Raw genomic sequence first — 26,380 nt, 5'->3', positions numbered from 1 at the left:
CCGCCTTGTCTGCTCTTTTGGTCCGTCGTGTGGACGCTGTCGCCGGCCAGACCCGCCCGGGCCACGCGCGGTCGACCCCACGTGACCAGTCCGCGGGCCAGTCCGTGGCCCGCCGTTTGGATACACCTTTAGCTGCCATCTCCACACTTGCGAGGAACGCAGGAGGCTTGCGTCGGTGATCCAAGGGAGGTCCACTGCAGCACGGACCCAACGTCCGACGGCTGCCACCTCCACGCTTGAATGACATCACCTCCGCTGCGCTGTCTTCCTCAACACCTCAGTTTTCTTACACGTCAGCTCTCCGCTTCTCGTGCTTGCCACGCTCTTTGTCGCCGTCGCCTCGCACACACCCTTCACACGCGCACCGCTGGGCTGGCCCGCGCAGCGCTCTTCTTTCCGACGCACCACTGCCGACGCACCGCGTTCGAAAATCCACGATGATTTGGTGTGCAGTTCAAACCATGACGTCAGCACTCAGCAGCTCATTTTTCATTAATTCTTTCATTCAATTTCATTCTTCATGGCGACCGGGTACCTACCGCCTTGATGTAACGAAAAGTGGCCCTCCAAAGAGTCTAAAAGCTTTTTCGGCACAAATTGATGAAAAGTATCCGGACTTAAGGTGGTAGGCGCCCGCCCACCGTGAGGTATGGAAAACCAGCCTAATGACGTGGGAATACATCGCACGGACGATAAATTACGCTATCAAACAGCTAACGCTCTTTACCTCAACGTCTTCCAGATGGTTGCAGCATATTTTTACTTTTGTGGGATGTCGTTTCTGCTGAAGGACGAATCCAAACACAAAAGCTTAACTGTTTCTTCGATTAGCAGTGGCAGCGGACGAGCATACGAACGCTACGCTCGGCTCGGTCGCGGAAGGAAGAAAGCCGCTCTTCTCATCAGCCGGGCAGCCTGTTTTTGTAGCCGCCGTAGGTGACGCATGCCTCGGGTGACGCAGAGGTGGCGCTGTGCTTTATCTGTAATGCAGTCCCGTGTGTGGCCGTGTTACACTGGGCCGGATGACAAGGCGGAGGCTGCGCGGAAATCTGCGGAGAGTGTGTCACCACATCCCTCCCCCTCCCCCGCGGAGTGGAGAGCCCTCAGGGCTTGTAAAAATCTGTGCAGCGTACCCGGCGTCCATAGCGTGTAGTGACAGAAGCAGGCTGCGATGTCGAGGGTCGTGGATGGACGCCTGTGGGTGCACTGGTGTTTCCTGGTTCGGCGGAATCGATGCAGGCTGGCTTCAGCCGGTCGATAGAGGCGCGGACGTCGTTCCCGTTAACGCGCAGGGTGAAGGTTTTGTCGTCGCGACGGAGAACGGGGCAGGGTCTGCGGACGGGGTCGTTGCGAGAGAAAAGTGTGCGTGCATGTTGCCAGATCGTTGAAGACGAAAGAAGCAGTCTACAGTGGTGAGCTGCAGGTGACGGGCGGAGGGCAGCGATAGTGCTTCGGAGCCGGGCGACGAAATCGGTGGGATCTAACGTCGCCGTGGTGGATGGCGGTGCAGCAAGAAATTCACCTGGGAGACGGAGTGGCTCCCCGTAGACGAGCTCTGCGGGTGTAGCCTGAATGTCCGGCTAGAAGGTGCCGCGAAGACCTAGGGCGACGGTTGGGATGGCTTCGAGCCATGTTGAGTCCGGGTGGCACATGATGGCTGCTTTGAACTGTCGCTGGATAAGCTCGATCATCCCGTTGACGCAAGGGTGGTAGCTGGTGGTCCTCGAGCGCTCAAACCCGGTGGTGAGCCCGAGGAGCCTGAAAAGGCGTGATTTGAACTGTCGTCCTTGGTCCAGTTCAGTTTCAGTTCAGTTTTATTCCTTAAAGGCCCCCATTTCAGGGGGTGTTACATAAGGGGTGGGATTACATTTGTAGTGAGGAAAACAAACAGCGATGGTAATTTAACATTGAAGGTGATCTGTTACGCTTTCTTGAAAAGCAGATGTTGAAGCGATGGCGACGATGTCATGGGGTAGGCCGTTCCAGTCCGTGGCTGCTCGAAGAAATAACGAAGATGAAAACGTAGTAGTGCGTGATAGTGGGCGGGCAACTTGAAGGGGATGACTGGTGCGGTGAGATATGCGTGATGCGGCGGCGATATACGGTGCTTGATTGAGAGAAGAATAAAAGAATTTGTGATAAAGGGTGAGGCTAGCAATGCGACGACGAAAAGAGAGGGGTGGCAGTCCGGATGTAGCTTTCAAGGATGAGACACTGACGTCATATGAGTTAAGGAATGAATGAATCGGGCAGCACGATTCTGCATAGCTTCCAATGCGGTGATTAGATATGCTTGTTGTGGGCTCCAGATGGGGGATGCATATTCTAATTTGGGTCTTATAAGTGATTTATACGCGAGCAATTTAACATTTGGTGGGGCAAGACGAAGGTGACGTTTTAGAAAACCGAGTGTTTTGTTTGATGCTGAAATGATGTTACCAATATGAACCTGCCATGATAGATTAGAAGAGAGGGTGACTCCTAGATATTTATGATTGTACTTGCTCAATCTGTGTGTTAGAAATTGAAGAATGAAAGAGATATGGATTGTGACGACGAGTGAAGGACATGAGTTTACATTTAGTAGGATTGAGGGACATTAGCCAGTTATCACACCAATTTAGTACGTTGTTAAGCTCTGTCTGAAGTGTGTATTGATCGTGACAGTTATTAATGGTGCGGTAAATAACACAATCATCTGCGAAAATTCGAATACTACAGGAAACATGCAGGGGCAAGTCGTTAATATATATTAAGAAAAGGAGGGGACCGAGGACAGAACCTTGTGGGACCCCTGAAGTAACCGGGAGAGATGTAGACAGATGGCCGTTAAGATAGACTGACTGAGAACGGTTAGTTAGGAATTCTTCAATCCATTTGAGAGTATTAGGGGGTAGGTTCAGCTTTGAGAGTTTTAGTAATAGTCGGCGGTGGGGAACCTTGTCAAAGGCTTTGGCGAAATCAAGAGAGAGGGTGTCTGTCTGCATATTACGGTCTAGATTAGTGTGCGAGTCGTGAAGGAAAAGCGCTAGTTGGGTTTCGCAAGAGGCCCTTACGAAACCCATGTTGTGAGGGGTGAAAGAAATGGTTTCGGTCCAAGAAGTTTACGATTTGTGAGTAGATGACATGTTCCATGATTTTACAAGGCACACTAGTCAATGAAATGGGGCGGTACTTCAGGGGCGAGTCTCTGTTACCTGATTTGTAGACTGGAACGACCTTCCCCGTTTTCCAATCAAGAGGCAAAATTCCTGAGGAGAGTGACTGTGAGAAAATGAGACATAAATATGATGCACAAATTTATTCCACGTTTTTCAATAGTTTTGAATTAATCAGGTCCATACCAGCTGATGATGAAAGTTTCATTAATATTAACGTGACTGCCGGCATGGGGGTTTCTAAGTTAAAGGGTGGTAATTGTGAAAGTGCGTTGGGTTCGGTAGTGAACACAGATGTGAATGCATGGTTAAATATTTCTGCGCAATCATGGTCAGTCACTGCTTCATGTGAATCATTCGTCAGTTTAATATCGGGAGGATGTGTTGGGTTCAAAACTTGCCAGAATTGCTTGGGGTTTCTTATAAGTAAGTTTGGTAAGTCATTGTGATAAAATGAGTACTTGGCGTTACGAACAGAAAGTAGGTATGATTTTTCGGCTTCGAAGTATTTTCCCCATGCGGCAGGCGTGTCGTTTCGTCTGGCGGTACGAAACAATCGTTTCTTATTGTTTTCGAGTCGTTTTAAGTGCTGGGTAAACCATGGTTTATTGCGATTAGTATGAAAGGTAATCCTTGGTACGAACATATTAGTGAGATGATTTAATTTGTTCTTGAATATCAGCCAGTTTTCATGAATTGAGCGAGTGTGAAATGCGGATACGTATTCAGGAAAAAAGGTGTTGTTCTTCAGTTATTGCATTATAGTTACCCTTATCGTAGAGGTGTATCGTTTTATCGGATGTCTGTTTTTGAGTCGAGGTAAATGAGAATAAAGCGTGCATGACTTTGTGATCGCTGATTTCAGGAAGGTAACTGATGGATGATACATTCTCGGGGCTGCTTGTTAGTATCAGGTCGAGTGTGTTTGCTGATTCTCGTGAGACACGGGTTGGTTGGGAAATTAATTGAGTGAGGTTAAAATTTAAACAGACATCGATGAAGTTCTTCGCCTCTGCATGACACGTTATTGTGGAACTAGCTATGTTCTGCCAATCAATATCCGGGTAGTTAAAATCACCAAAAAGAAGAATACGGGCATTTGGATATGTGAAAACAAGTTTATGAAGGATGTTGTTCAGATGACGTGGGAAGTCTGGACTAGTCTGGGGGGGCCTGTAGCAAACGCCAAGCAGAACTGTTACGGGGGGAGCGCGACAGATGAGCCATATGGCTTCAATGTCGGATGCGACGTCAACAACAGAGCATGGTATGCCTCGATGAATGGCAACGAGAACACCGCCCCCCCGTTTGCCTTTCCGATCGTTTCGATACACCTCGAAGTTGGGTAAATCGGCCAAAATTTCCGCATCCGTTACGTCACTATTTAGCCAAGTTTCTGTTAGTATTAGTATGTTGCTTCCGGATGACGACATGATGTTTGATATGAGTTCGCGCTTTGGAAGAAGACTACGGATGTTAGTGAATATTATCGAAAACGAGAGAACATTGTGCGGTGGAGCTATGCTATTTCCTTAACGGTTTGGGATGATGCGTCAAATACATAGCGTTTTGAGCCGATGGGCAGGGTTTTGAAGCGCAAGGAGTACTTGTTAGAATTGGCTTTGGCAAACACTAGTAACTGTTTACGCGCGTGTCGAACGGTGCGGGAAAAGTCCTCTCCAATACTGTAGTTTGTGTCTTTTAATTTACGGCCATTTGATAACAGTGCGTCTTTGGTTTTATGAGATAGGAATTTTACGATTACGGGACGAGTTCGGTCGGCTGAATGATTTCCGAGGCGATGCGCTCTTTCAATGTAGTTAGGTTCCAAGGTTATATCAAGATTATTGCGGCAAACATCAATGACTAGTTTTTCTGACTCAGCCCACGTTTCAGCGCTAGCAGGGTCAGGGTTGCCATAGAAAATAAGGTTATTCCGACGTGATTGGTTTTCCGCGTCATCCAGGCGTGTTTCTAGTTCTTCAATCTTTTTAGCTTGGTTGATTGTGGTTGACGCGGCGAGAGGGCCCGAAGAGAGCAATCCAGCCGTCGAAGAAGGCCGAGGCGACGTCTTCCGCGGTGATTCCCTCGAGGGGCCATGCCTCGGGCCATCGAGTATACCGATCGATGGCGGTGAGGCAGTAGCGATAGGGTCCAGCTGGGGGAAAGGGCCCTATGATATCAAGGTTGAAACCGACCAGAGGACTGGGGGAATGCTTCGAGCGGTGAAGTGACATGCCTGTTGACTTCAGCGCTCTGGCATTGAATGCAGGAGCGCGCCAAGGTGCGGCAATCGCGCTGCATGGAGGGCCAGAAATAGCAGTAGGCCACGAGGCGTGTAGAGGCACGTATGCTGGGATGGCTGAGATTATGCAGCTAGTTGAAAAGGCCACGGCGATGGGAAAGGGGCACGTAAGGCCTGCTTCGTGCTGTTGACATGTCGCAGTAGATAGCCGTTGTCGATCCAGGTATGGGGACTTGTTGCAGCTGTAGTGAGGACCCGCCCTTAAGAAGCTCCTGCAGCTCTGTGTCCGTAGTCTGAGCCTTGGCGAGGACGTCAGCTGTTATCTGCGAAGAGCTGATAGCTGCCACACGTGAAAGCGCGTCCGCGAAAGCGTTGTTTTTCCCGCTGACATGTTGGATGTCGGTGGTAAACTGGGCAATGAACGAGAGCTGGTTATGCTTGAGCGGCGGGAGTTTGTCACGGCGTTGAGAGAAGGCGTAGGTCAGAGGTTTATGGTCAGTGTAGATAGTGCAGTGCTGTGATTCGAGAATGTGGCGAAAGTGTTGAACTGCTTCGTATATCGCCAGAAGTTCTCTGTAGTAAGGTGGCGAACTCGACGAGACGGGGGTCGTGGTGGGACTGGTCGCAGATGGAGTCGTTTTCCGAGCTGAGAATTTCTTGGAGGAGAACGCCAAAGGATGCCAGGTGTTGTCTACGCGCTGCATAAGGGCGGCACCGACGCCGAAGTTAGAGGCGTCCGTGAAGAGCCCCAAAGGAGCGTCTGGCACGGGATGTGAGAGAAGTGTGGCGGTGCCGAGAGCAGCTTTGCATTGTTCGAAAAGTTGAGAGAAAGCCGGTGTCCACGTGACGGATTGGTCTCTTCGTAGACCAGCCAAGGCATCATGAAGGGGAGCCTGGTAGTCGGTGGCGTGTGGCAAGAAACGCCAGTAAAAATTCAGCATGCCGAGGAAACGGCGGAGGTCTTTAGCGGTGGTTGGTTGGGGGTAATTTTGCAGGTCTGAGATGCGTTGAGGCAAAGGTCGACTTCCCTCTGATGAAACTTCATGGCCGAGGAATTTGACGACTGAAGCGCCGAGCGTGCTCTTTGGGACATTGACGAGTAGGCCGTGGTCATCGAGGCGTTGGAAAAGTAGACGAAGGTGCGTGTGGTATTCGTCGGCGTTACGGCAAAAGACCAATATGTCGTCAAGATAGACAAAGCAGAAGTCTAAGCCGCGGACGACTTCGTCGATGAAGCGTTGAAAGGTTCGTCCAGCGTTCCTCAGGCCAAAGCTCATGAAGGGCAACTCGAACAAGCCGAAGGGGGTAATGATTGCAGTTTTCGGGACGTCGTCCGGATTGGCGGGGATCTGCGTGTAGGCCTTCACCTAGACTAGCACGGAGAAAACGTGGCACCCATAATGGCAATGGGCGAAGCCCTGTATGTGGTGAATGGGGTACCTGTCCTGAATGGTGCGGGTGATGAGGGCACGGTAGTCTCCACAGGGCCACCAGCCTTCGGTCTTCTTCGGGATAAGGTGAAGTGGCGAGGCCCATGGGCCGTCTGAGCGGTGGGCGATTCCCTCACGGAGCATGGCATTGAACTCTACATTGGCTATGCGCATGCGGTCCGGGGCAAGGCGACGGGCGCGGCAGAAAACCTACTACATCAGGCGTGGTCCTGATGTAGTGCACAATGGTGTACTGCACATAACGTGGCACCACGAGGTTGGTCACGTGGTGCGGAGCAGCTGCCGGCGGCGCGGCGCCGTGCCTAATCACATGATTCGTCACGCGGTTGGTCACGTGACCAGTCACGTGGTGCGGTTTCCAGAGGATGCGCAGACCGGCGAGGCGCGCGCGGCGGTGGCTCCAGCGCGCCAGCTGTGCCAAGGGTGTGACATTCCCGTAGAGCCAATGGGGACGATTTTGAAATGCGACGGTGGCGGTGCCTGGGAGTTGGCGGTAAAAACATAAATTGCTCAAAACTTTGCTCGCTATGCTTGCGCCGGTCGCTGTCGTCTGCTGCCACTGCGCTGCAGCGTTGCCCGCGGCGGCACTGGCGGCGCAGACGCGTTGTGTCATTGACTCCAGCCGCGTTTGCTGCCAGATACCAGGATCGCTGCAATCGTTCCGACCGTGGCGACACTTATGGCGCGGACGCGCAACTTGCAACATGCCACAGCACTGGCTGTGCGCCGTGTGACGTCACTGCTCCTCGCGCGTGCGCATCACGGCTCTCCAGGAGCTACGCGAAAATGCTCAATTTCGGCCAGTGTAGCTTACGCTACGAAACGTAACTGTTTATTCGATTAGGGGTGGCAGCGGATGAGCATACCAACGCTATGCTGGGCTCGGTAGTGGAAGGAAGAAAACCGTTCTTCCCAACCGGGCAGCCTGTTCTTGTAGCCGCCGTCGCTGACGCATTCCCCTGGTGACGCAGCGGTGGCGCTCTTTTATCGGTAATACAGTCCAGCGTGTGGCCGTGTTACGCTGCAGTGCATGATAACAAGGCGGAGGCTGCGCGGAAATATGCGCTGTGTCGCTAAACTTTACACAATACATTTTCTGGTCGATTCTTTTTCACAAAGCATCACTTTTCAAACTCGATTACTTTTATTTCGGATTGATTGCTTTAAGAAAAGAATCATCATCATCATAATCATCAGCCTGACTACAGCCACTGCAGGGCAAAGGCCTCTCCCATGTCTCTCCTTAACCCGCCTTAACCCCGTCTTTTGCCAGCTGCGACCACCCTATGCCTGCAAACTTCTTAATGGCATCTTCCCACCTAACCTTTTGTTGCCTTCTGCTACGATTGCCATCTGCTGGAATCCACTGCGTCATCCATAAGTACCAGCGGTCATCTTGCCTGTGCATTACATGCAGTTCATTAATGACCTCACATTCACCCTTTTTGTGTAGGCTAATATAGACGGTTAATAATTAGTACAGATGTATTTGAATAAAATAAGTACAACGAAAAAAAGGCCGCCACCGTCTGGAAGATGTCGAATTACCCAGCGTTAGCATTATTAGAGACTTTTAGCAGAGCAGGCCAGCGGCAAGCTGAGCGGACGAGAGAGTGCGCATGCACAGAACGCTTGGGCGGCCAGCGGGTTTGCGGCGCTGCCCGCTCGCTCGCTCGCTCGACTGGCCTTCCCAGCGGAGAGTGCCCAGCGAGTGAGCGTCATCGAGGACTAACATGGCGGCCTCCAATGCGAACGCTAGAGCGTCGGCTTCATCGAGCACGGACGCAGCGCAAGCACGCCTGCAAGCAAAGAAGCCGTGCCAATGTTTTAGCACGCAGGAAGATCTTTGCCTTCTGCGCGAAGTAGCCGCGACAAGGCCATTCGGGGACGAGCTCAAGTGGGCGAGCTTGCGGCGTCGGGCTTCGGCTTGACTTGACAATCACAGTGTCAAACGGTTTTTTTTTCTAACACGACATACTTCTTATTGGATTGTAAGGACCACTAATGTATAAATATATGCCAGAAACACAAATAATGCCTTTATTTAGCACTTTTAGTACAGTAACAGCAAGCACAATTCATGTTCGTTTCAGTGTAACTCCACTTTCCACCAATAGGTGGGGCTGCAGAGCGCTCCGCGCTAGTGTTCCTGTATATGCATATACAAGAACACTACTCCGCGCTAAGTAAATAATACGAAAGGACAATGTCAGCGCAGCTTTTCACATGAGATAGTGCTCCCTGCGCTCCCTGTGGAAGCATATAGAGGCACACTACTCCGCGCTGTGCAGCCCCACCTAGCAGGCAACAGAAGAGCAGGTAGAAGCGCTCAGGTCGCGGCCGGCAGGACACCCCGTTTCGGAGCAGTGTCAGGTGAGGGACGAGGCTAGTCGATCGTACAGTACTGTAACGCAGCATGCTTTGAGTGGGGAAGAGAAAGAGGTAAAAACTCGCGACAGTAGCGTACGGCAGCGGGAGAGACAGGTAGTGTGATCCAGAAGGCAACAGTCACAGTTAGGAAGCGAACGGTTAGAGCGCAGGAGGGTTCTGGTAGTCGGTGACTTGAACGTAGCGAGGGTTGAGGGAAACGTTTTGACGACAGTGAAGGCGGACAGGCGGGTGCAGGTGGAGGCCCAATCAGGTAAGTGCATGGTATATGCAATGGCCAAAGCCCAGGAGGTGGTGGGGGCACAATGGATGGCGAACACCTTGTCGTTATCCATGCTGGTCTCAACGATGTGCTGAAGGGTAGGAGCCAGAATCTTGAGAAGAAGTTAGAAGTGGGGATGCGTAGGCTTAGAGAGGCCTCTGAGAGTGTGCATGTTACCATATGCACAATCCCAGAGGTCCAGAGGCAGGCTAGCGAAACGTAAAGGAGGATCGTTGAGGCTAACCGTGTAATTAGGTTAATGAGTCGACGTCTAAGATATGGGGTAATGCAAGTTAAAAGGTTAGTGTGCGAGGTTAGGCCCCACCCTTTTGAACAGGATGGCATTCACTACGGTGGTGCCACTGGTAAGAGGGTGGGTTGTAGGATAGGTCACCAGGCAACAGCTTTTTTGGGGGACCCAGAGTTCTGAGGGAACCAGTGTAGAGAAGGAAGAACCAAGATGAAAGGGACGATGGAACCATAGGAGAAGACATAGACACAAGCGACAGGGCCAAGTTAATTCAGATATATGTTTCCTTAACATGCAAGGTGGCAGGAATAGACTGAAATGGGAGGAAATAGAAGAACAGTTAAGGCGGGAGGAATTAATGGTATATAGTTTAGTGGAAACGCATCTTAGAGACATGGAGCAACCACCCTGTAACCCAGACTACGCATCGGAATATTGCAATAGAACAGAGGGCACCAGAAATTGGGGTGGGAACTGGGGCATTCATTCATAAAAGTAAGAATTTTCAAAGGGTTAAACTGGGATGCAAGGAACATTTATGGCTAAAATGAAAAGTGGCAGGGGAGCAAACACTCTTTGGCTTTGTACATCTGTGGACCGGAGCTAATGCAAGAGAGGAAAACAGGAAAATGTTAGAATGTATTGCAAGCGACATTGATGAGCTGAAAGGACAGGGCGAGATAATTATATTAGGCGACATCAACGCACATATAGAACACCTGGATGGGTACACAGATTCGACAGGAAGCATGCTACAGGACATGTGTGACAGGCCTGATTTAGGTTTATGCAGCAGTACCGAGAAGTGTGTAGGGCTCATAACATGGAAGGCAGGGAGTCTGCACTCGACGATAGATTATGCTCTAATGTCACAGAGGATGTGTAATAGGTTAGGGGTAATGAGCATAGATGAACATGGTTCCAGAAGTCTAGGTAGTGACCACAAGCGTATCAAGTTGAGTTTCAGAAGAAAAACCAATGTAGGACTGAAGCGAGATGAACAATCAGTGGGGAATTTTTACTCAGAAAAGCAATTGGAAGCAGCAGCCAAACAAATTGAGAAAGTAATTTTTGAGGATAGTGAACCAGAATGGACTTATAAAAATTACCTCGATTACTGTAGCTAGAGCTAGCTAAGGTGCGAGTAAAGCTAAAAGGGAAAAGACGCAAACTGAAGAGTTAGTGGGATGAGGAGGTCAAAAGGGCGATAGAGAAACGTTAGGAAGCGTCCAAGGAACACAGATATTCCAAGAAGAGGGGGGAACCATAAGTTGAAGTAGACAGAAAATGGGATACCTTCATAAAGTGTAGAAGGGAAGCATCCTATTTGATGAATGAGAATATCAGAAGAAAGGGTGCCCAATGGATGTCAAAAGTAAATAACAAGGATAGAAAAGCAGCTCAAAAATTCTGGAAAAATCTAAATGCAATGAGTAATAAGACCAGACTAGAACAAACTTTATTGTTACAGATCAAGGTATTCGACCAGAAGGGGATGAAGCGATAAAACACATAGGAACAAAGACGGGAAAAAAATTTCGAGAAAGAAATGTTGCACATAATTTATCGAAGGAGGATAGACCGGTTACTGCAATAGCTTCACTTGAGCAAAGAAAGTGGGAAAGGGGAGAGAAGGTTCCTAGTGGCACATCAACAGGACCATACGGTACTCCGATTACGTTAATAAAGAACCTAGGACCAAAATCCAAGCAAACATTAATACAGGTAGTGAATAAAATTATAGTGGATGTGAAAGTCCCCGATGAACGGCGATTAAGTATAATGAACTTGATATGTAAGGGAAAGGGGGACAAAGCTGACGTAAGTAACTACCGTCCCATAACAGTGACATCTGTGGTTTATAGGGTGATGATGCAGATTGCAGGCTTGGGTGGAGAACGAGGAGGTGCTAGGGGAGCTACAAAACGGGTTCCGGAAACAAAGGAGGTTGGAGGACAATGTGTTTTCGTTGACGCAGTGTATAGAGATTGCTGAAAAGGAACAAAGGCCCCTATGGACAGCATTTCTGGATATTAAGGGAGCCTACAACAACGTTATTCAAGAGTATCTGTGGGACATACTGGGCACATTGGACGTGGAAGATGGAGTAATTAATCTTTTAAAGATATATATAAAGGTAGCAGAGTGCATATAAAATGGGGAAAAAGAATGTATCACAGCCTGTAGAGATATAGCGGGGGCTTAGGCAAGGTGTCCTCTGTCTCCTTTGTTGTTCATGTTGTACCTGCAAGGGTCGGAGACCAAGCTTGAGAGGAGCGGACTAGGTTTCAACCTTTCTTTTTTAAAGCAAGTAGGATGGATTAAACAGTCGTTACCGGGACTAATATACGCCGATGATATAGTGCCAATGGCCGACAACAAGGAAGATTTACAGAAGTTGATAGACATATGTGGTACAGAGGGAGATAGATTAGGTTTCAAATTTAGTAAACAAAAAACTGCAGTCATGATATTTAATGATGAGGTCGGCCAGCGTAGAATACAGGAGTTCACGCTAAAAGTAGTGGATGAGTACACGTATCTTGGGTTTGTATAAATAACGGTGCTGAGTATCTGACAGAGCATGAAAAATATGTAATGAATAAAGCTAGTAGGAATGCAGCTGTCATGAAAAATAGGGCACTATGGAATTACAATAGGTATGAAGTGGTAAGAGAGATCTGGAAAGGGGTGATGGTTCCTAGCCTGACTTTCGGTAATGCGGTCCTGAGCATGAGACCAGATGTTCAAGCAAGGTTAGAAATTAAACAACGTGGCGTAGGGAGGCTAGCTTTGGGAGCACATGACAGTGCACAAAATCAGGGTGTACAGGGTGGTATGGGATGGGCGTCGTTCGAGAGCAGAGAACCTAGCAGTAAGATGGCAATTGAGGAGCGATTGAGAAAAATGGGGGAAAAGCAGTGGGCTAGGAAAGTTTTCAGATACCTGTATATCAGAAATCTTGACACGAAATAGAGAAAGCGAACTAGAAAATTCACAAGCAAATATCTGGACAGCAGTAGGGGGCAAATCAGCAATTATCGGTTAAGAAGAAGGATAAAGAAACAGAGAGCTCTGTGGAAAACAGGGATGCTGGCGAAATCAGCATTGGGAACATACAGGATTTTTAAGCAGGAAATTGCCAAAGAAAGTATTTATGAAAATTGTAGGGGAAGTTCGTTGATGGTTGAGACCAGGACGGGAGTTTTGCAGACTAAGACATATAGAGTCAGGTACCACGAGATAGACACGTTGTGCGTTGCATGCGGAGAGGAGAAGGAAACGGCTGAACACTTGATAGTTTTCTGTAAAGGGCTTTACCCTGGAGTGGAAAGCAGCGGCGCTGATTTATCCAAGGCATTGGGGTTTGAAGACAGTGAAGGGATAGTAGATTTTAAGCGGGTAGAAGTAACCACACGAAGTTTATCTGATTGGTGGGTAAAATCAAGACAAGAGCAAAATTTCATAAGTCATGGCTAGGTGGCTTGAACCCCCGCCCGATTTAAAGGGTTCAGCCGTATCCATGCGTCCGTGCGTCCGTCCGTCCGTCCGTCCGTCCGTCCATCCATCCATCCATCCATCCATCCATCCATCCATCGGAGTTCGGCGCTGTAATTAACCTCGCCAGCTGCCACCTCACCCTTCGTCAACCTTCGTTTGACCCGCCGAGCTCCGAGCCGTCGTTATCCGAGGCGCGCATCTTAGCGGACCACGTCACTTTGCCGCCTGAATCGAGCTTGTTTCTCCTGGTAGGGTCCGCACCGGTTGCCTCTGGCGAAGTCCTTCTTGAAGGCAGTGTGCAGCTGCTTCTTGACAGGGGTGTTGGTGTTGCTAGAGGTGTCACGCGGATTTACTCTGGCTGCGCCAAAGTCCTCGTCACCAATTTTTGCGGCGCTCCGCAGCACCTCACCAAGGGCGCCGTAATCGGCCTCATCGAGCGCCTCAGCGCCCCTGTCGATGCTGAGACCACCTCTGCGGCTCCTTCTTGTCCGCCCCCTCCCCAGCCCTCCGTGCCTCCTTTAGGTGTCAGCACTGCCCCGCAACTCTCTGCTCAGGAGAGAGACGAGCTTCTCGCTCTGCTGGGTGAGTTCCACGACAGCTTTTCTACGTCAGCCGGGGTTCGCCAAACGCCAATAGCAAAGCACAGAATAATAACCGACGACGCTGTCCATCCTGTTCGTCAGTCACCTTATCGGGTTTCGTTAAAAGAACGTGAAACAATACAACATCAAGTGCGCGAAATGTTGGCCGATGACATTATCCAACCATGTCACCGCCCTTGGGCTGCTCCAGTGGTGCTGGTGATGAAAAAAAAGGGCACCCTTCGCTTTTGTGTTCACTACTGGCGCCTCAATAGTCACGAAAAAGGACATATATCCACTTCCGCGCATCGATGACGCGCTTGACCGCCTGCGCCATGCCCGTTACTTTTCGTCCATCGACCTTAAAAGTGGGTATTGGCAGATAGAACTCGATGAGCGCGACAGAGAAAAGACGACTTTCATCACCCCGGATGGACTGTATGAGTTCAAGGTGATTCGCTTCGGACTCTGTACTGCTCGAGCGACCTTCCAGCGCGTTATGGACACCGTGCTCACCGGCCTCAAATGGCGAACATGTCTTGTCTACCTTGATGATATCATTTTTTCCAGCACGTTTCATAAACATCTTGTTCGCCTAAAAGCAGTCCTAAAGGCTATCAGAAACGCCGGCCTCACCCTCAAGCCTACGAAGTGCCAGTTTGCAAATGACGAACTGAAATTTCTGGGTCACGTCGTCAGTCATTAGGGCGTCCGTCCTGATCCCGACAAAAAAGTAGCCGTCGCTTCCTGCCCGACGACATCAGACAAGAACGCCGTGCGGAGGTTCCTGGGCCTCTGCGCTTACTACAGGCGCTTTGTTCCCAACTTTTCGGATATCGCCGCACCGCTTATCCGCCTCACGAAGGAGTCCGTCCCATTCCAGTGGTCCAGTGAAGAACAGCTTGCATTTTACCATCTAAAACGACGCCTGCAGGCTTCCCCTGTCCTAGGCCATTTTGATCAGGACGCCGCGACAGAGGTACACACTGACGCTAGTAACACGATCATCGGAACTGTCTTGATCCAGCACCAGAACGGCGCCGAACGTGTCATCGCATACGCCAGTCGTGTTTTGTCCAAGGCGGAAACCAATTACTCGACCACCGAAAAAGAATCCCTCGCAGTAATTTGGGCGATCACAAAGTTCAGACCCTATCTGTTTGGACGCCCATTCCAGGTGGTCACAGACCACCACTCTCTGTGCTGGCTGACCAATCTAAGGGCCCTGCAGGCCGACTTGCGCGGTGGGCCCTTCGACCGAAAGAATTCGACGCTACGATCGTCTATAAGTCTGGTCGCAGACACACTGATGCTGACCGCCTTTCCCGCGTTCCCGTTGAATCCGCGCCTGCTGATACGGATGACGAGTATGAGATCTTCTTAGGAGCTCTAAGTACCGACGATATGGCGGCGCGGCAGCGACTCGACCCCGACCTTCGCGACGTGGTCTCACATTTGGAGGGTCAATGAGGCATAGTTCCTCGCCCTTTTGTACGCATAGTACGTAATTTACGCCTTCGAGACAACATTTTTTATATAAAGAACTTTGCCCTGAGCCCGAGGTCATGGCTTTAGTTGTGCCCATTGATCTACGCGACGAAATTATAGAAGCGCCTCATGATGACCCCCTCCTCGGGCCACTTGGGGCTCAGTCGAACGCTCGCGCGAATACGTTCCAAGTACTATTAGCCACAACTTGGCAAGACCGTCTGCCATTACACCAAGGCCTGACACGAGTGTCAACGGCGCAAGACTCCACCCGTGAAGCATGCGGGACTCCTTCACCCCATCATTCCACCGCTCAGTCCGCTCCAGCAGATCGGTATGAACCTACTCGGATCCTTTCCGAAGTCGCAATCGGGCAACCGATGGATCGTTGTTCCGACGGACTACCTCACGCTGTATGCCGAATCACGTGCTCTGCCGACATCAACGGCTTGGGATGTGGCAAAGTTTTTCGTTGAGTCCGTCGTACTTCGACACAGTGCCCCAGAGGTCTGATAACTGATCGTAGTGCAGCATTTACGTCTCAACTTATCTCACAGATACTGAGCTGAAGCCACACCGATACCGCAGAACTACCGCATACCACCCGCAAACAAACGGACTGACCGAGCGCCTTAACAAGACCTTGGCTGACATGCACTCAATGTATGTCGACATCGAACACCGAACCTGGGACGAAGTGTTACCGTACGTAACTTTTGCGTACAACTCTGCGGTTCAAGAAACCATCGTATTTTCGCCATTCCGCCTGGTGCATGGCCGGGAAGTCGTTACCATGTTCAACGCTATGCTTCCCGACCAGCCAGACGTCTACGCTCACGCCGATGCTCAACTCGTCGCTCAACTTGCGGAAGAAGCCCGACAGTTGGCCCGCCTTCGCATCTAAGCCCGCCAGCAAATCGATGCTCGCCGATACAACCAAGGACACCGTGATGTTCAGTTCAATCCTGGTGATCGAGTGTGGGAGTGGACTCCAATTCGGCGCCGTGGTCTTAGCGAGAAGCTGCTGAAACAATACTTTGGCCCGTACGAAGTGATCCGCCGTATAGGCGAGTTAAATTACGAGATGCTGCCGATCGTGACGCGAGCGTCACGTCGCCAGCCTTGTCTGAAGTTATTCACGTAGCTCGCCTGGAAGCGTACTGTAGCCGCTCGGAGCACGTGGCCTAACTCTTCGCGCTCTGCACATGTTTTTCAGCCTTAATTTTGCCTCTCTGCGCATCGGGACGATGCGCCTTTCGGGAGGGAAGCAGTGCCGTGTGTGTTATGATTTTGCACTTAACGTCATCTTCAACCAGCTGTGTGCCGATCGACGGTGAAGAGGTAGAAGCTCGGCAGAACTCGCTCGTGAGCCCGGCCGCGACCGCTTTGCCTGTCTCTGGCGCCTGCTCCTGTGGTACTCGTCCCCCATCGTTCCTTCCACCCGCGTCGTCTGAACGACCCGTGACAATATTTCGTGCTTAACAGGCGCAATTTTAAAAAGAAATGTGTTGATTTTAAATGTTGTCGCTTTAACATTTTAAAAGGTTTTTTCACAGCATTACGGAAAACAAAAACCTTTTATTGGCGTCGTGTGCGGTTGCGTTTTCGCTATACTATGGCTTTTGCAGACTACTTTTACGCCGAAGTCGTCTTCGCGCGCCGTAGATACGGAATGGGACATCTCAGTAACGCCACACTGTGTTCCTGAAAAAAACCTACTGTTCCGCACCAAGTAGCTCATCGCCTCAGCGCGCCCATGGAGGTTCAGGTGCAGCGCCGCCATCTTTCCCTCTAGTTAATAGCAAGAAACTCTATGCCGCAGACGACTTTGGCGCAAACGTAGTGCACAAAAGCCATAGTAGCTAAAACGCAACAGCACACGACGCAAATAAACGGTTTCTGCTTCTTTAAATGTCAATAAAAAACCTCTTAAAGTGTTGAAGCGACAAAACTTTTTCAAGAACATATTTTTTAAAAAGTGCCTGTTAAGCACGAAATGTTGGCTTTTGTTGTCTACAATACTTGGCCAATAGGAGAGCAAGCCACCGCTTATTTTGGGCAAACTTTATATTTACAAGGTTTTCTGCTCGTGTGTTGCAATTTGTAGACAGGACATTGAATGCCAGGACATTCTTGGTTATCGAACAACGTTTGTTTCTTCATTATTGTTTGGCCAAAAGCTGTGGTTCTGCAGTCGGTAGCTCACCGCCTCATGATGCTTAGAGCGCCCATGGTCATGGAGGAAAAAACTTTTTTCCTCCATGCCCATTGTGGTTCAGGTGGTCTTGAGGAAGCTCCATGCAAACTCCCATAGGCGGTCGCCAGCTTTCCCTCTAGTTAATAGTAAAAACTCCATGGCCCCAGGTATGTTATTGACCATTCACCAAAACGCCAGGAAACACGAGTCAAAACACGCTATGCAAGCGCGAAAGTATAGGGACTCCATCCTAAAGTTTGCCGCGCGACGACAGAGTCGCCCTCCTCTCGTAGCGACGGAATTCTGAAGCCTCGATCGGGCACGACAGCGCCGGGGCGCTCAGACTGGCCGTGCTCGCGTGCTGCGCGCGCCCGTCTCCTCGCGGGCGCGGCGGATGCGAGCACAGCCTGACGACTGCACAGTGCGCCGTTTATGTCCATCGGTGGGCAGTTTTTACGCGGTGATTGAAGTATCACGCTGCACTGTCGTTGCATAAAGGTGGGGAAGCGCCTTGCTTGTCTTGTGTGCTTCCCTGGAATCACGCATTTGCTTACTGCCGTGTGTGCTGTGAACAGAAATTACCCAAGTTGTAGGGATCGTTCAATGCGAAGTAGCGGTGCATTATTGATTAAAAATAATACTAATGATCCATCACCTGCGGCAACAGGACAGAGAGCTGGCGGGCACTTATTAAATGTGCACTTTGTCGGCCAACACCATGTAAAACTTGCAGCACATACAACTGTGAAGGTGAAGATGGCAGACACGATTCCACATGTGAACTAACCCTGTGTCTCTGTCGTACACACGCGTAGCAGTGTGGCTCTGCAAATTACAGAGTGTAGACCTCGGGCGGCCGCGCAATACTGTTACGTGCCACGTTGATGCTCATGGGAACTGAGTTGTGCCAGTGGTTTGTGAGTTTAACGTCCTAAGGCTGCATGTAGATTATGCGCAAAGCCATTTTTGAAGGGCTCCTGAACAGCAGATATTCTTTTTAGATATCCGTAAAGTAAATACGCCATCTACAGTAAATACGACCATGTGGAAGAAGCGGCTAGGCGAGCGCGACGCCGGTATACGAACGGCAATGCGTTACCATATAGGTCGCATAAGCCGCAAGCCCATGCTAACACTCTCAAAGTTCAGCCGAATGGGATTCATTAATGCGCACCGACATCGCGAAAAACGTTCGCACAAATCTAAACGCGGCGCGATTTGACCTGGGGTGAGCAGCATAGCGCCAAAGCTATTGAAGCACCGCGGAAAGGGAAAAGAAAAAGGCAGCAGAAACACGTACCAGCACACAAGGCGGAAGCAAGCAGATCGAGCCGAGCTAGCGCAGTTAGAAGAGACGAAGAAAAAAAAATACGCGAAACGCATTCGTGCCAGTTTCGTTCGAAGGTAGGCTAAATTTCAGTTTTCATTTCGTACACCGCGTGGTTATGCGCTCTGGGCACTAAACTAGGGCGTGACGAAAACAGCGCCATTTTGGATTGTTTGCTTGACGCCGCGCACACGAGCTGCTCCCTCTCTAAAGCACGAAAGCGTGAGCAAAATTTTCGCAGCAGTGTCAAAGCACGAGAAAAACTCTCGAGCGGGCGCGGTCCTCTCATAACGGCGTCCATGCACGAGCAGAGAGAGCATAGCGCGCGCGAAGCAAGCTCCTCTCACAACGGCGCCGAAGCGCTGTGCCCCCGCGATATGGGTGGCAGAAATCGAGCACATTCCCCCCACAAAGCCACAAGAAGAAGCCAGAAAGAACGAGTGCGCGCGCGAAACTAGTTTCCTTCACGCGCGGGCGAGGCAACGCACACAAGTCAGTGGCGAAGCTCGTCATCATGCCCGATCAACTAGAAGGAGTCGCTCGGAGAAGGCGCTGTTCACTGGCGTCCGCAGCGCCCCCTGGCCCAAGTTGTGTCCCACGGAGACATCCACGGTAGTGTTCCTGGGGAGCATTTACAGGAACACTAACCCAGGGAGAAGAGTGACGTGATCCTACCAGAGCGGCAGCAAGAGCGGAGTCAGGCCGGGCCCACATCGGATCCGACAGGTCGCTGCTTGCTAGCGATACGCACGCTTGCGTCGCGGAAGTTCGTTCACTCAGCATCAAGAATATATACGGTGCGACTGGCTCACTACCAACACAAGAACCCTGCAGCCGTCCGTAGGAAGTGCCGAAGAGCATTGCACTGTTGGAAAATACCAACATGGCGCCTCAGGCCTAGTCTGCCCAGCTACAAAAGTGACGCCGCTACTCGCATTGACGCCGGAATCAGGTGAGCGGTCCTTTCAATCTTTAGTGCACAGTCAAGAACTGAAAGTGGGAGCTACGCAGAGCGACCGTCAATTCGCACCTATGTGTAGCCATGGTACCCACCGGTGCCGAGAACCAGAGGACGTCTGTGCTCGTCCGATCTTTGCGCTGGACGGGGAACCATTTTGGGAGGGCCGCCGACTGATACCGACATGCCGTCCCGCTGCGGCTGAAGCCCTGTAACACATTGACGCTACGGGCATGTCCGTTGTTGAAGCATTACAGAATGTAATCGGAAGCGAGGAGCTGTGCCGGGGACACTATAAAGCTGAAAATCCGCCTTGGTGCATCGGCGGAAAGAGCTTGACGCTGTAGCGGGCAACACTGAGTGAGCTGCTTCGATTTTCTTTGTATTGTCACTCGCGGTGATGGCGACCCGCCGGGGTTGGTCGGGAGCAGCTCGTTGCATAGGCAAGCGGTAGCAGACAACGTTGAACTCTGGGAGCATGCTCGGTACTCAAATAATGCGCCGTGAATGCAGCAAGAGTTTGCAAGCGCGTGCTGGAGCACGTTAAGGATTTTTCGGCGTGCATAAGCACGGTACGGAGCGGCTTCAGCGAGCGCGCGTCCTAGCTGTCCTCGTCCGGATGGTCCAAGCAGCCTGCGTCCATTCCACACCGCGCAGACCGGTGGGCTGTATCGCTTCCGAGCAAAACAGTACCGCATGGCCGTTACCTGCTGCACTGCTGTGCTCATGAAACAGTAGGTTCATTCTCTGATAAGATAGCTTTGCAGTCCTTGTGACCTGCTGTAGGATATTTCGAGCCGTGCATGGATGCCTTCACCATTCGCGAATGTTGCTGTCTGACTGAACTTAATGAACTGCATTTTATTTATTCTCCCCTCACCCCACCCCCTTTTTTTCTTCTCTTATTGCAGCCCAAATGCAAGACTTGCTGGATCATTGAGTTCATCTTGAGATAAGCTGTGAGTCTTTACACTGGAAGTGGTTGACTTGTGCCTGATGTACCTGGCGTCCTTACAGGGTTACAGAACACACCTTGCTGGCTGTTGTATCGTGAAGTGCAAGCCCGGCTGCGCCAACAGTAAAGTTGACCGCTTTGTCCCACGTTGCGGTGGTTGGAGACAGGACAGCAAGCGACACGAAGCCTGGATTCCACACCATGTCTAGCTGTAACTTCCATGCAAAGAGCACAATTCATGTGGAAGAACATGAAAAGACAGTGCATCTGAAGCAGCGCTTCTATCGTTGCCAGCAGTGTAGCTATGTGTGCCACGAAAAAGGTCGTTACACTCGCCATATGCGTTTTCACAGTTTACCAAAAATCAAATGTCAATTCTGCAACTTCCAGACCGGCTACAAATGGAACATGGATCGCCACCTCAAGCGCCATACTTCAAAGGGGGCTTCGAAGGGGGCTAAATTCCAGTGTGTTCTTTGTAGCTACCGATGCAGCAACACTGGCGTTCTCACCAGCCACATGAAGCTTCACAAAGCAGATTACCGATCGCTGGACTTGAACCGTATGAAGACACTTTGTGAAAATCTCAATGCACTGACTTCCAGGCCAGCAGTTGCCAAAAAGAGAGTACCTGAGTCAGCAGCTGTAGTTGCACAAAAGTCTGAGATCTCGGCATTAAAGGACAAGCTGAAGTCACCATCATGCAAGAAGATATTCAGCTACCTTTGTGACAAATGCCCTGCCATGTTCAAAAGTCCCTACGACTTGGACACGCATAAGGCGTACCACAATTCTGCTCATCCGTATCCATGTCACCATTGTGACTACAGAGCCAGACACAAGGGTCATCTGCACAAGCACCTTCTTGTCCATACACCAGAATATGCAGAACGCCAGAATGGCTCTACATTAGCTGAGATTCGCAGCCAGCAGCCAGAGTCCGCCACCCCTCCTGCAGCTCCAGCTGCTGCTGATCAGATGTTACTTCTGGAGAAAGCCGAGACTAGTGCCTTTGTGGATGCTGGCTCTCGGAGCATGGGAGTCCAGTTGCACCGCTGCATTCGCTGCCCTGCAGCTTTTCAGAAATCAACAACGCTGAAGTATCACCTAAGTCTGCATGGTAGCGCAGGGGTCTATGCCTGCCACTTCTGCAACTATGCAGCCAACAGTGCAGCCAATCTGAGCACACACATGCACCTTCACTACCGAGGTGCACTGAAGCAGAAACAACTGCCCAAGATGTTTCGCTGCGACAAATGTCCTGCATCATTTTCAAGGTACAGTCGCTTTGAAAGTCACCTTACCCTTCATGGACGCAATGAACGATTTCGTTGCTCACACTGTGACTACTCTGTCAAGTTTGCAGTAAATCTCACCAAGCATCGTAAGCTCCATGAAGTCCTTGTGCCCGAGTTGAAGCAGCCGAAAGTAGAGCCTCCTGCACCACTTACAGTTACAAGCTCTCCTCAGCCACCTGAAAATGGCCCTGAGCCAAGTACTGCTGTGCCTTTGTTAGACAGTACACCAACTGCTGCCACACCAGCAGTTGTTGAAGAAAAGCGTGTGTACATCTGCAGCAAATGCCCGTACGCATTCCATCGGCGTGAGACTGTTGTGAACCATGTTCAGCACCACGGTACTTCAGAAGGACTGTGCTGTACTTTTTGCGATTACCGGTCAACACACATGTCAACTATACGAGACCATACAAGGTGTCATTTTCAGCCAATGCATCGCTACAAGCCTCAGGCTTTTATGAAATACGATTCGTTCGAGATTTGGAGTACTGCCAGTGATGGAACCAGGACACTGGTGTTTCGAGATCTTGGTGATGAAAAGTATTTCCCTAAACTTGATACCAGTGAGGATGACACAATATTGAGCCCTGCTTCCACACCAGCCTCCTCTGGATCATGTTCAGCTTCAACGGCATCCAGCACACCTCAGCTACAATTGAATAAAGATCTCAAGCCTGCAGTTTTGAAGCCTGTCAAGCGTGAGACATGATTTGGTTCTAGCAAGCAAGGAAACGCTCGAGGAGTTGATGAGCAATGTTGTGCTCAACGATGAAAAAGAAATGCCTCCTGGTTGCAAGACACAAGTAGTCAATATTGTAGTTTTAGATGGCACCAAACACGAATGAGGTTGGAAGACAAGTTGCACAAGCAGAACACAAGTCTGAAGGTGAAACTGACTTTAAAGATGATGGGGAGAGTGCACAGGATTTGTTCACTCGTGTTTTCAATCCTGATTCCATGGAATATAGTGGATGAATAAAATGTACAAGCCAAGATTCCATAGAATACCAAGATTTGGAAGATGAAAAGGATGTGTACTTTGAGACACTGAGTGAAGATCCAGATGTTGCTGATGAAGTTGAATGTAAAACTGTGGAGGAGGATTCAGTAGAGTCTGAAGCCCTAGCAGCAGATCCTGATCCAAATTTGAAAGCTCCCAATAAGCATGCTGAGCACACTGAATTTTTGGATATCACTGAAGCATCTGATGTGAACTCTCTGCAAAGTGCAAGGACATATTTCTGCACAGTGTAGAGTGTGAAAGTGAACATATGACAGCAGATGTTCCTGATGGTCTAGCAACTTCGTCTTTGGTTACTGATAAAAGCCTTACAGCAGTAATAGAAACAGGTGTAACTACTGAAAGCGATACTTCGTGCCAAGTAAAGAAATTTGAAGAGAGCAAACCTATGTGCTCAAGAATTAATTCACAGGATCATCCAGTAGCAACATTTCCCGATGACAGCCCATGTGTTGGTCTAAAAGAAGCAGCTGTATCAAACTTGGCCAATAATTTTGAGCTGAAAGTTTGTGGCATTGAGGTTGCAGGGTACAATTTAGAGCCCGACACATGTAGCCGAGCTACAACACAGGATGAGTATGACCATTTCTCTGAGTCTAGTGTTCTGCAAAGCAGCTCAGGGTGCAGTTATATGCCAGTAAGCCAAGGTTTTAACAGCATAAGTGTTTGTAAAAGCAGTGAAGATTCTTGTACAGCTGAAAATGGTTGCACTCAAGATGGGGAAGGTACTGTAGTATTGCAGTGTGTCGTCAAGCTTGGGCGTCGATGCACATTGCCAGATAGCAGTGGAAGAAATTGAGGCTGACGAGATCAGCAAGTGCAGGCCAGACCCTGATGCAGTGTTGTGCATTGTGCCAGACAATGTAGTGGAGATTGAAATTGGCTCATCACTGCCCACCATTAAAGCGGATCCTGGTGGTGACACTGTACTTGTACTGCAAGAGGTATTTGAAGTGCAGTCTACTACAGCTCTTCAGCACACAGTACTTTTGTCCCAGAGCTAGACTAAGAATGAGGAATTAAACATTTACACTGGAGGCAAATCATGTAATTTGTACAGGGTGCTCCTACATCAGTGTTCCAGGTGTGCCTTTTGCAGATGTGTAATGTATCTATGGAAGGAAAATTACAGTGAAGATCTTGCAAGGCATGCACATTTTGTGTAGTAGTGGAGATTATGTGCAATGCTTTGTCACTTAATTGCTGCTCTTTCTTTTTTATTGTTGGGAAGATTTCATGCATTTTTTTAGCACAGCAAAGATAGCGTGACCACTTTTTGTGGACATTTTATTATGGTGCAAAGTTAGCACTTTTTATCACGGTAAATATTTAGTGAAGCATTTTTTTGTGGCCTGTTGTGCACAAATACAGTCATTGTTTTGATGCTTTATAGTTCAGTTATGTGTGACGGGATGACGTGTTGCACATTGTTTGTTTTATATAGCATTGTTTCGGCCTTTTTTATATGTGAAGTGGCTTTTTTCACACATACGTGCATGAAGAAAATGCATCCTTTAGTTTGGTCCTCTGTTTGGACCTTCACTCTGTGTTTACTCTCATCCTTGTAATTATATAACACTTTTTTGCTTTATGTTTTAGTGCTCATTGTCTATACATTTGTTGTCCGTATGTATAGAAGTTTTGTAGTTTGTTGTGCCACAGCTCCTTTTGTTAGTTAACTTACTCCTCTTTTCCTCTTTAATTTTCTGCAGCAAGTGCACTCTTTCATATGTCTTCATAGCACTGTGCCTCTTTGCATTTTAAAGCTACACAATTCCTTTGTATGTTTCAAATGTTGAATTGTACAGTAACCTGCATATTTATCTTGATAGCTATCAGAAGTTTTCTTTTGTACTACTAGCTTGTTTGTGCTTGAATTTCACATTCATTTTCAAGGCCTACTTTGTATCATAAAGCATTTTGTATGGTACTTGCCTGCCTTGTGTGGCAGAATTGGGAAGCTCAGCCAGCCGAGTGAACTGGTTTTTGCAGAGTTCGGGGTGGGGAACAGAAGCTGCGAAGACTAGGGGCACTGTCGGTACAAGCAGCTGCCAGACCTTGCCAACAACAATAGTTTTCCATTTCTTGCTATGTGAATCAATCTTGTACACATTTTGAAAGCATTACTGTCCAAAGCAGACCTCCATATGTGATCTATTCAGGAAGTTTGAAAGCAAACAAACTAGTGATATAGAAGGCAGAATTTACGGTAGGTGCCAAGATTGATTTATTATGTAATACCATTTCTTATAGATTCAAAGTGCCACATCTCTCCCATATGTGCAGAAGCTTAATCGTTTTTTCCTGTTTATCTTCATAAAACCTTTTTTAAACCACTGTGCTATACAACAGCTTAGGCTAACAAAATTGTCAGCAGTACGACTTGGAGACCTTCAGCTACTTTACCTTGCAAGTTTTTTTCTAGTCAAGTTGACCACATCTGGTATGTTGTAACAGGACTATGACATGAAACTTGTGATTGTTGGTTAATGTGTGCATTTGGTGCACAGTGTGTACATTTAAATATATGGTTTGTAACCAAAGCATTCTGAATCTGCCCCCTTCTTGTTTTCTTTGCTGCAGTGTTCAGTGTAACAGCTGCCTGTCTTTATGTTGGTGTTATAGGTTCACCATCATACATGCATTGTATGTGTAGTTATTCCTGGCCTTGTGTGCACTGTGAGTGTACACGGGTATATGTGTAGCAGCGTTTCAAGTGAAAGGTGCACCACTTGTTTTAGTCAACAGTTGTTGATTTATTACCTAACTTGATTTGTGCTTGCATCTAATAGCACGAAAAACTAAAGAGAGCAGCATAATTGCTTCAGACATCATAAGTGCTGCAGAACTTTAGTTTGGTGGCAGAAAGGACCTTGCCACTTTCAAGGGCTCAATATTTCATGGTGAAGCTGGTTCAATAAAATTTTTTGTGAAGACCAAAAACCTTGTAGACAGACTGTCAAGGCTGTGTGTTTCACAATTGATATAAAGGCATCTTATTTCTTTTTATGCCACTTTGTGCAAAATATTGCAGCTTGGCTTATAGGCAGCTTGCAGAGAGCATGCTTTGATGCCATGTCCTATGCCACTCGGAAGCTTTTGAGATATCAAGGTGACCAGATGCAGCTCATTGTCTCAAAAGCCCATATAAGTAGTGTGGCTTCTGCCAAGAAATAGCCTAATGAATGCAGAAGTGTTTGCCAATTTGGTGGACAGTTTTGGTTAAAATTTCATGCTTATTGAAAAGTGCGTGACCTGGAAGCAAGGATGTGTTAAATGTGCAAATAATGATGACAAAAA

The 26,380-nt window shown here is 49.0% G+C and overlaps 1 protein-coding gene across 2 annotated transcripts; it reads left to right on the top strand.

The window, feature by feature from the left end:
- Nucleotides 1-19,474: 19,474 nt before the first annotated feature.
- LOC144107535 (zinc finger Y-chromosomal protein-like) lies at nt 19,475-25,624 on the top strand. Of its 2 annotated transcripts, none has more exons than XM_077640584.1 (3): nt 19,475-19,800; nt 20,718-20,765; nt 20,824-25,624. In XM_077640584.1, exon 3 carries the CDS (start codon nt 20,963-20,965, stop codon nt 22,766-22,768), a length of 1,806 nt encoding a protein of 601 aa, XP_077496710.1. In that variant the 5' UTR covers nt 19,475-19,800; nt 20,718-20,765; nt 20,824-20,962; the 3' UTR covers nt 22,769-25,624. The 2 variants fall into 2 exon arrangements, with proteins under 2 accessions (XP_077496710.1, XP_077496711.1); XM_077640585.1 differs by lacking the exon at nt 19,475-19,800 and adding an exon at nt 20,214-20,540.
- The last annotated feature ends 756 nt before the right edge of the window (nt 25,625-26,380 follow it).

Source organism: Amblyomma americanum, chromosome 10 (genome assembly GCF_052857255.1).
Source record: "Amblyomma americanum isolate KBUSLIRL-KWMA chromosome 10, ASM5285725v1, whole genome shotgun sequence".
Taxonomy (NCBI): Eukaryota; Metazoa; Arthropoda; class Arachnida; order Ixodida; family Ixodidae; genus Amblyomma; species Amblyomma americanum.
Note: the sequence above shows the minus strand (reverse complement) of the source record. Positions and strands in the feature narration are given on the sequence as shown.